Here is a 10080-nt window from a genome sequence, read left to right as displayed (position 1 = left end):
AAACTTTGTATAAACCCAAAAACTTTGATCACTCCATCAAAGCGTATATTCTGACTCCGAGATGCTTGCTCTAATCCATGGAAGGATCGCTGGAGCTAGCATACCTTTTAGCATCCTTAGGATCGACAAAACCTTTCTGATTGTATCACATACAACCTTTCCTTACGAAAACTGGTAAGGAAACTTGTTTTGACATCCATCTGCCAGATTTCATAAATGCAGCTAATGCTAACATGATTCCGACGGACTTAAGCATCGCTACGGATGAGAAAATCTCATCGTAGTCAACTCCTTGAACTTGTGAAAATACTCTTTGCCACAAGTCGAGCTTCATAGACGGTAACATTACCGTCCACGTCCGTCTTCTTCTCAAAGATCCATTTATCTCGGATTTCATGGCTTCTAACCATTTGTCGGAATATGGGCCCACCATCGCTTCTCCATAGCTCGTAGGTTCAGTATTGTCCAACAACATGATATCCCAGACAGGATCAAGTACCACTCTGAAGTAGCACGCATCCTCGTCGTCCTACCAGGTTTGGTGGTGACTTGATCCGAAGTTTCATGATCACTATCATAAGCCTCCACTTCAATTGGTATAGGTGCCACAGGAACAACTTCCTGTGCCCTGCTACACACTAGTTGAAGTGACGGTTCAATAACCTGATCAAGTCTCCACCATCCTCCCACTCAATTCTTTCGAGAGAAACTTTTCCTCGAGAAAGGACTCGTTTTAGAAGCAATTACTTTTGCTTCCAGATCTGAAATAGGAGGTATACCCAACTGTTTTGGGTATTCTATGAAGACGCATTTATCCGCTTTGGGTTCGAGCTTATCAGCCTGAAACTTTTTCACATAAGCATCGCAGCCCCAAACTTTTAAGAAACGACAACTTAGGTTTCTCTAAACGGTGTTGTCTCAACGGAATTGCGTGGTGCCCCTTTTAAAGTGAATGCGGTTATCTCTAATGCCTAACCCATAAACGATAGTGGTAATTCGATAAGAGACATCATGGTATGCACCATATCCAATAGGGTGCAGTTATGATGTTCGGACACACCATCACACTATGGTGTTCCAGGCGGTATTAATTGTGAAACACTTTCCACAATGTCTTAATTGTGTGCCAAACTCGTAACTCAGATACTCATCTCTATGATCATATCACAGACATTTTATCCTCTTGTCACGACGATCTTCAACTTCACTCTGAAATTACTTGAACCTTTCAATAATTCAGACTTGTGTTTCATCAAGTAAATACACTCAGCATCTACTCAAATCATCTGTGAAGTAAGAACATAACGATATCCACTGCATGCCTCAGCACTCATTGGACTGCAAACATCAAAATGTATTACTTCCAATAAGTTGCTCTCTTGTTCCATCTTGATGAAAACGAGGCCTTTCAGTCATCTTGCCCATGTGGTATGATTTGCATGTCTCAAGTGATTCAAAATCAAGTGAGTTGGATCCAAGTCTAGATAAGGTCCGAGTCGGACAGACCCGACTATGATACACAACAATAGGTCGTCTGTGAATCTCTAGTACAACATATGTTCTATGTCCTAAGATCCGAGCCGGCGCATGTAATCGGGATAGTGACAGACATGCTTTGGGCCGACCAAATGCTACTCCGTAACTGAGTAGTTATAAAGGTAGGTTTCGGGCTTGTCCAGGCCCATGTTGCGAGACATGGTCGAGCAAGATGGGATTTGCCCCTCCGATTAGGAGAGAGATATCTCTCGTCCATCGTGTGATCCGACCAAGATAAGTATGGTCATGCGACAAGGATTATGAGATAATTCGGTTAGTGGTCGGCATCACTGGAACAAGAAAGAGGTAGGGTTAGCACAAGCATGACAGACTCACCTTGAGTCTGACAACATATATTGTGTGGCAAGGGAACATAAGTGTGACATATTGTACAGGTTCGCCAACCCGCTTCATTGTCTACTTGGTGGTCGGCACGCTTTGCTAGAGGCCGCTACCAGTCGAGCAGGTCGGAGGTGATCCGGCCTGCGACCAAGCCGACTTGAATCTAAGGGGTCATGCTCTTAAGGGAAGGAACCTGTGAGACCAGATCCGACTCCACGACTACTCGGACTCGGATCCAGGCCGAACAAATTTGGGCTTTAGGATCCGTGTGAGGCCCAAGTGTTGAGCCTGCGACTGATGCCTTTATATAGTGGAGGTGCGCATACGGTTTCAGTTGATCGCTTCAGCGCCGTCAATAGGGCTTTGCATGCGTTGCAACTAGCCACCTCCAATCGTCCCCGGTTGTGTGATCGGACCTAACAGCCCGCTGCACGACGTTTCTCCTGCACGCGCGGATACCGTTAGAGGCGGTGCACTTGCAACGAACCTGTTCGTGGGATCCGATCAGTTACGTGGGAGATTGACGAGGAGGAGACGATTCCGAAGACGCTCTGCTCCAACTCTACTTTCGTTGCACGACACTGCGCGTCTAGTGGTAACGATGTAATCCATCTCCCGTAGCATGTTCCTGTTTGATCTGCGCGTAGGGGAAATTTTATATTGCAGCCGATGCACCTTGCGTAGCCTAACACCGTCGCGCCAACGTTTGCGCTGGAGTGAAACATCACTGGCGGTCGACGGGTGCTGCGATGAAGCACCGCTGCGGCGGGTGTTGGCGCTGCAGTGTAGCGTCGCCGGCAGGCGACAATGGAGCATCGGTGAGCTGGCGGCGAGGAGGTGCGGCTCCTGCCACCCACGTCAACGTGCTTTGGTTGCTCCCGTTGCGGCTGCAATGAGAGAGGGGGACGACCCGCGCGACGTTGTTGACCGAATCCAAGGGATGGCATGCGACAGATCCAACGACTCCGAGAGGAAGGATCCGACAACCCATGACCCGACTGATTTGTTCAGGAAATCAGTCGGCTGATTTGTAGCAGCCGCCGTAAAACTGTGAGGTAATTCATCATTTAGCCTGTGCAAACCCCATACGCATCATCATGTGCTGGAAAACTCATCCGACCCTATTGTAGAAGAGTTAGAACGCAAATCTTACGCTTTGGCCTTGGAGTTCCTTTGAACTAATCAATCGCCTGGTCATGAATCTTACAAAAATTCAGAGCTCGTTGCCATCCCAGGACCAGCGAGGTGTCCCTGGCTCTGGCAAAGATGAGAAGTGGAACATGACAACCGCCCGCCACATGAGCTGCGTACATAAATACTACTCCCGATCTGCATTTGCTTGCTCCGACCGGCAGCTCGGGCCGGGTCCCGGCGGCATATAATTGCAGGAGCCATCAACAAGGACACGGCTGTTTTTTTTTTTTTTTAGGGAACAAGGACACGGCTGTTTAAAGGCGAGAGCTAGCCACACAGGCAGGCAGGGCAGGTAATCGTCCCCACTCTCGTGCTCGTTTCTTGCTTTATCATTGCAAAGAGTGCCATACTATTAGCCGGGCATCCTAGCACTAATCAAGCTCTGCTTGCCCAAACACGGCGCCGTCCATGGGTACGAGCACTGGGCACCTACGGATACACGAACTGTCAAAGGACGGCGCTACGTACAGAGCGACATTTATTCAGGTCACGACGCCGATCAGGCATTTCTCTAAAACCGCTAAGTGGTACTATCAGATATCATGAGGTTCGGAACCAATCCAATCTGTAGTTGGACGTTTAGAGAACTGTGGTATCTCAATCCATCAGGGTTTCAAGTCCTGGTACTCGTATTTATTTCTGGATTTATTCAGGATTTTCGATTCAAGATGATATGTCGGCTCAGTCTTTCAGATGTGCTCATAAGATTGGGTGTGCGTGTGTGTTTTTTGCATGATAATACGTGTCTCATTCATATTATAAAGAACAAAGTATAAGTCACGTAATGACCGACATGACAAAACTGAAAAGATAGCAGAAAATCCCTGAGTTTGACACCAACGCCCGTCACCTGCCTTCGGCATCACCACATCGGCCACCGAAGAAAAGAATGACGGATCTCCTCCTCACACGAGCTCGACGCGACTCCATCGCTGATATGCAACTTTACGGACCTCCAAGGGGGCTCACCAAAAGTGAAGCCATTGCCGTTGAACGAATCAGATCGGGGCAACACCCCGGACATGCCATCAAACTTCAGATCTGGCACCCCACCACGACTAAGACGCCGAAGGAGGAAACCATACCTGCCATCCACGAACCACGAACCCAGCACACGTTCTGTCTTCCGATGTCGTCGATGCAGACCACAATCTGCATCCGCTCCTGGACTACCTCACAAGCTCCACGCCGACGTTGGAACAAACGTCGTCGCAACAGCGGAGCCCGAGGACACAGGTCCATCACGAGGATGCCGCCGCCACCACGCCATCCTTACTTGAACATACGGGTTTTCAAATCCATCCCCAGCCATAGGACCAATGGCTTCGTCAGGGAAAGATCCGAAGAATCTTTATTCAGTGCCGTCATCGTCGCCACCGAAGCCAAGACGATAAATAGCCTAAAAAACTACTCCATCCGTCCCATAATATAAGAGCGTTTTTGACACTAGTATAGTGTTATGGGACGGAGGGAATAGACTACAAAGAAGTAAAAACGATCCACGCGCGTGGATTCGGCGATCCCGTGTGTGTATGTTCATAGAAGTGAATGTATGCACGTGTATACGAGCGCTTGCATATGTACTGTGTTAAAAAAAATATCATGAGGTTGGTTCTTAATAATTTTATGGGCGTGGTGGCGGGTGGCCCATGCACCGCTGCTCGTCGCTCAACCACTTAAATACCGATCGTGTCACTCAACTGTTTGAGAGTGTCCTGGATGCCCAACAAACTTTAACTGCTACAACACGACCATCACATGCGTCTGTCCTCCTGGGTCTACTCTAGTATACTTCCCAAGTGAAAACCGAGTAGTACACATCCACGGTATGAACCCCTGGTCATATGTACACTCGATTATTTTTGCATGCATTCGTGCAGAATACGTCACTATTCCAAGTCCAAGCAGCTCTACCTCTGTGGATCTGCCTCGGCCAGCACCACATATGGGCACGAAGCAGAGCTCCTTCACGTCACAGGTGAAAAACAGAGCATATATTCATCCTCACTACCTACCAATACTACACGAGATGGTTGCCTCCCACGTAAGCAGATAAGCAGCACCCACTTCCTCTCTGATTCTGCACCCTTCACTTTCCTCTCTCGAATCTTGACTTGTGGATAAACTCCAGTCTCCATAAGACCATAACAACAGAGTTTTTCCATAAGACCATAACAACAGAGTTTTTCCAGAAGAAGTAAAAAACACCAGCATGTGGTTTACAATCTCATACTTACAAAAGATTCATTCTAGATTTGTGAAATAATGAGTGCATGGAGGAACACAAAGGACCGTGTGCACAGCAATTTCCAGAACCTGTACAAAAAGAGCTGTGGCACAGCAAGTGCTGTACAATGCTACATGAAAATGCCTCTCATAGAACGCACATGGCTTCTTCATTGATGAAGGAAAATTTCAGAGGCAGGAGTATACTAAAAGTGGAGTAAGATCCTTTCCTTTGGGAAAATCCCTATGCTTAATCTGTTTCAAAGATTTTGCTCGACATATATAGATCTATACAGCTCCCGGCAGGGGAGGGGAACACCGACAGTGAACGAACAAACTAATCCAACCCAAAAGAATCAGACATCTCTTTGCGAATTGCGAGCCAATAATAACAGTACCTGCGCTGCAGAAATGGATCGGGCAAGAGGCTGTCGACCGGGAGCAGGATCATTGGGCCGCGGTGCCCCGGGACTGCAAGGTGATGCTCCTCTGGCTGGGCATGGCGAGCATGGCGGTGTGGTCCAAGAAGTCCTTGAGCTCCACCACGGCCTGCAGTATCCTCCTGAGGTCGTCGGCGCGCACGAAGCCGGCGGCGCCCAGCCGGCGCACGGCGTAGACGTAGATGGTGAGGCACCCCTTCCTGAACTTGAAGCGCGCCATCTCGCTGCCGGTGAGCCCGCGGATGAGCTTCTTGTTCACGTCCCCGAGCGGGATCATGGCCGGCCACAGCTGGTCCACGGCCGCCTTCATGGCCTCCGACTCGAACACGAAGAGCACCACCTTGGACTTCTTGGTGCCGAGGCCGAGCGTGAGCGTGTGCCACGCCTGGTGCGCCAGGATGGTGAAGCTGGTGGGCATGTAGGCGGTGGTGGACGGGAACGGCAGGCTCTGCAGCTCGCTCAGGAACGACGGCGGGATGTCCAGCAGCCGGAGCAGCTCCAGCGGCGACGCCCGCCGCACCGTGAACGACTTGACGATGAACTGCCCGCCGAAGCGGATGCCCTTCACGTCGCCGCACGGCTTGAAGCTCGCCTCCGCCGTCGCCGCCGCCGCGCCGCCGGCCTTGTCCTTCTTCTCCTTGTCCTTCTCCTTGTGCTTGCTGTGCTTGTGCTTCTTCTTCTCCTCTGCCATGGCGACGGCGTGCCGCTCCTTTGCTTTCCCCTGCTGGAGTGGGCTGTGCTGCTAGGGAAAAGGCCGTAATGAGGAGCCCCACCGCCACCTCCCTTCCCTTCGCTGTGCCTCCTCCTGCAGCGGCTGCTGGTACGACCATACCGCAAAGTTTCTAGTCAGAGTGAAGGACCATCCACTTCACCACTTGGACATTATTCAGGACAAGCTTAATTAGTAGCTTTATTATCGTACTTAGTATTTTTGTAATCTCTTCGGTTGGGCAGAGAACACGGAGGCGCTGTCGGTTGCCGATGCCCCCGCCTCGTCATATAAAACGATTTTTTCAGTTTTATAAACCAAGTTATCGCGATTGTCTAAGTGCGGGCACGCGTGTGTCTCTGCTTACTTTGGCCCATGTGTATTAGTAGTAATTAGTGTATGCTTTCTCTCCCTGATGCTTTTTAGTGCGGTTAGCCATCATAGCAACGAAGCTAAAGATCATACTCCTTGAAAGGTGGCACATGATCATAGGCTCTGCCAAAGAACACTGAGTAGTTTCAGACCTAATAATGAGACCCTGTTGGTGCGCATTTCTAAATCTGGTTCCACTTTTAACACTATTCTTAATTTGTCCTGGGTGTTCATGATGATTGATTGATTTCTTGGAGAAATATAAAAGCATGGGTAATTAAAGAAGAAGATCAATCTAGAGCCGCCAACGACAGAATTCGATCACCATTATACTCCCTCGAAAACATGTTACGTACCCGCCAGCAGTTGATCCTGAAGGAAACCAATGATCCCTCACGGAGAAGCAGCAACAATCCTCAGAAGATCAGGTTCAAACTTCCTTTGTTCTTTTCCAGTCACGGCAACTGCGAAAGCGAATGCCCTTGAAGCTATGTGACCTGTCGGAGACTGATCAGGTGAGGATCTTGACAAACAAAAGGCTATCAGCCACAGATGGCACTTCCTAGACTTAGAAGTATGGTAAGATTAAAGGCGAATCCATGGAAGAATTATGGCAACAGCGATAGCGCAACAGCTAACATAGCTATCAGTAGAGCTTATTGAACATGATGCCGTACAGGAAGCTCCTAAATCTTCCAACCAATTCTTTCGGCTTGTATTTGTGCCACTTCAGTATCCTATATGTAATACTTCTTTTTTCGTTAGTGGATTGGCATACAGATTTTTTATGTTAAAGGTAGAACGGTTCCCTTCAATTCTTAAAAGAGGCCAGATTTTATTTTCATCCAAAAAAGGTCTTTCATAGTGCAAACCTAAGTGGCTAAGAGCCTATAGACAGCATACATTTCAAATACCGAGCTGTGTGTATCTGGCAGAGTTGCCGACAGCAAAAGTTTTGGTTTATTGTCATCCCTTTCAGTTTTTCAATCGGTTTAGATCACAGTGGAATAGTGGAGTGAGAAGATCTAACTCCCATCTGGTGGTTGATATTGAGCGAAGTACATCTCAAAAGTACAGCTGGACACTGATTTTCCAGCGCAACAACCAGTCGTCACATATAAATGCACTAGTCCACATCGATCCTGGTTGATGTGCAGCGCTGTACCTCAGTTACATCAATATGCTTGGAAGGTCATGATTTGAAAGCCCAACAGATATGCTCAGCTCAACTATGGGTACCAGAGTAGATGTCCAAAGCAGAGCAACTATGTGTCTGGTAGTAGAATGCAAGAAAGTTGTCGGATTATGTCTGAGAAAATTAGCTTACCGATTGGAAGGATGGGTGCCAAGATATTCTGACCTTCTGAATTAGGTACGACTGGAGCATTAAAGCACCCCTTGGGACAGGGCTGCATAAAAGTTGAAAACCCATGAAAACGTGTAGAGAAAGATCAGAAAATTGAGATGCAAATCATCTCTCAAGAGAGATTATTATGCCCCTTGAAAATACTGGAAGTGCTAAAAATGTTCAGATGAAATTCAGTGTTTTATTATGATAGAATATCTGAGAGAACCTTGGTGAGTGCATAATGTACAATTGTACACACAACTAAAGCAAAAGTAAGTCCAAGAAGCAAGCGATTCAACATAAACATCATATTGCAATATTGCAGTACAGTAAAAATTAATACACGCAAGCAGATACAGAAGATAAACATAGATGTCAGGCCCTTTCAGAGAGTGAACTATTGCTTTCAAGATCCTGATCCTGTATTGTATAATCTTGATCTTGAGTGTTCAGCCAGTTTCCAAATTTCAATTACCGAAGGGAAAGATGTAGAGCAAGTCAGAAGACACAGGCAAGACAAGGCAACAAACGAATAATAATTAAACTTTATACGAAGCTTAGATCTGTCTCTTTCACCACGAAAGAACATACTTGGCTAAATTCAGGCGGACATGCGGCAGACTGCAAACGTGTAAGCACAAATCAAGGCCTGTATTCATGCACTGCATTAGGCGTGATTAATTACGATAGCAACACTCCATCTACTCTAGGACACTTGAACCCAACGATGATTGCTCAAAATTGACCTCAAAATGCCGCAGGAAACCAAAGCATCTGCGAGGCGAGCGTGCAGCGCGAACGATAAGTGAACATGTTAGTACGACCGCACCTAGCAAGCAGACGGAAAATCAACCATGGAAAGCAAGCAGGCAGGCCAAACCACGCGCAATCTGCACTGTCGTATCAGATTAAGAAGGGTGCGAGGCAGCAACAGCTCCAGGCTTGGTATCAAAGGGAAGAAGGCGCATCGATCGCGGGGGAATTCCACCGGATACCTGGGCTGCGTCTCAGAGAAGGGAGGCCGGATCTTCCACCCGCGGGCGCATGATATAGCTTGTCGTTCTTCGGGGCTAGTGGTGGTGCATCCCAGGCCAAGATCGCTGCCGGAAGACGGGAGGAGTGGAGCTTTCGTCCTTTGTGCGAGTCCGGCTCCGGCTGGCTGACGCAGCCCGCTCTGTGGTGAGGTGAGGTGAGGTGAGGTGGTAGCCGCACGACCGAGCGACGGGCCAAATTAATCGAGGGGGAAGGCGACAGGGCGGAGACCTGAGATTTCAACGAGAAAAAGCTCCCAGGGCACCGCCGTGTGCCGCGTCGGTGGCGGCGGGTGCATGACGCGACGCGACGCGACGCCGTGGTCGGGGTCGGTCGGCGTCGGACGACGCGTGTGGTCTCTCCCTCGCGCGCCGGCCACACCGCACCGGGCGCGTCGTCGCGGCGCTATTCCCTCCAGCCATGGGCCCTTGTGGCAACGCGCGCTTGGGTCTCCCACCGGGCCCTGAAGGGCTCTTTTTGTGTGGAGAGGATCGGGCCCGGAAGAAGGAGGACTGGGCCGCGAAGCGGCCCCGGGCTTTGCAGTTATGGATGGGCCTATCGACAGAACTTCTTCTTTTTTTTCGGTAGAAGGAGCCACGTGGCCCCCATTTTCAATAAATGGAATCAAACATCATCCAGCAGGAGCCTACCCCCTCAAAAAAAAAAACTCCGGCAGGAGCCTTTTTACATTTTCTTCATGATGCCATACCTGAAAAATCAAAGAAAAAGAAAAACATACATCCTCAGATATCTATCTAACTATACCTATTGGGTGCCATATAATTTTTGGAAACACACAAAGCTATCAATTTCTGAAAGGGCACACTACCAGGCGCCGGTGCGCCGGCCGAAACTTTCGGCCGGTCTACTCCCAGCCGCCT

At 48.8% G+C, this 10080-nt stretch overlaps 1 protein-coding gene across 3 annotated transcripts; it reads right to left on the bottom strand.

Annotated features, from left to right (window-relative positions):
• Positions 1–5502: 5502 nt before the first annotated feature.
• LOC123182257 (uncharacterized) lies at positions 5503–9589 on the bottom strand. 3 transcript variants are annotated; one of them, XM_044594764.1, is made up of 5 exons: positions 9431–9589; positions 9163–9341; positions 8147–8228; positions 7176–7316; positions 5503–6555 (listed from the first exon to the last, which is right to left on the bottom strand). In XM_044594764.1, exon 5 carries the CDS (start codon positions 6427–6429, stop codon positions 5746–5748), a length of 684 nt encoding a protein of 227 aa, XP_044450699.1. In that variant the 5' UTR covers positions 6430–6555; positions 7176–7316; positions 8147–8228; positions 9163–9341; positions 9431–9589; the 3' UTR covers positions 5503–5745. The 3 variants fall into 3 exon arrangements, with proteins under 3 accessions (XP_044450699.1, XP_044450698.1, XP_044450700.1); XM_044594763.1 differs by having other exon boundaries at positions 5503–6552; XM_044594765.1 differs by lacking the exon at positions 9431–9589 and having other exon boundaries at positions 5503–6552; positions 9163–9358.
• Between the last annotated feature and the right edge of the window lie 491 nt (positions 9590–10080).

Source organism: Triticum aestivum, chromosome 1D (genome assembly GCF_018294505.1).
Source record: "Triticum aestivum cultivar Chinese Spring chromosome 1D, IWGSC CS RefSeq v2.1, whole genome shotgun sequence".
NCBI classification, from domain to species: Eukaryota; Viridiplantae; Streptophyta; class Magnoliopsida; order Poales; family Poaceae; genus Triticum; species Triticum aestivum.
This window is presented reverse-complemented; position numbering and strand designations above follow the sequence as displayed.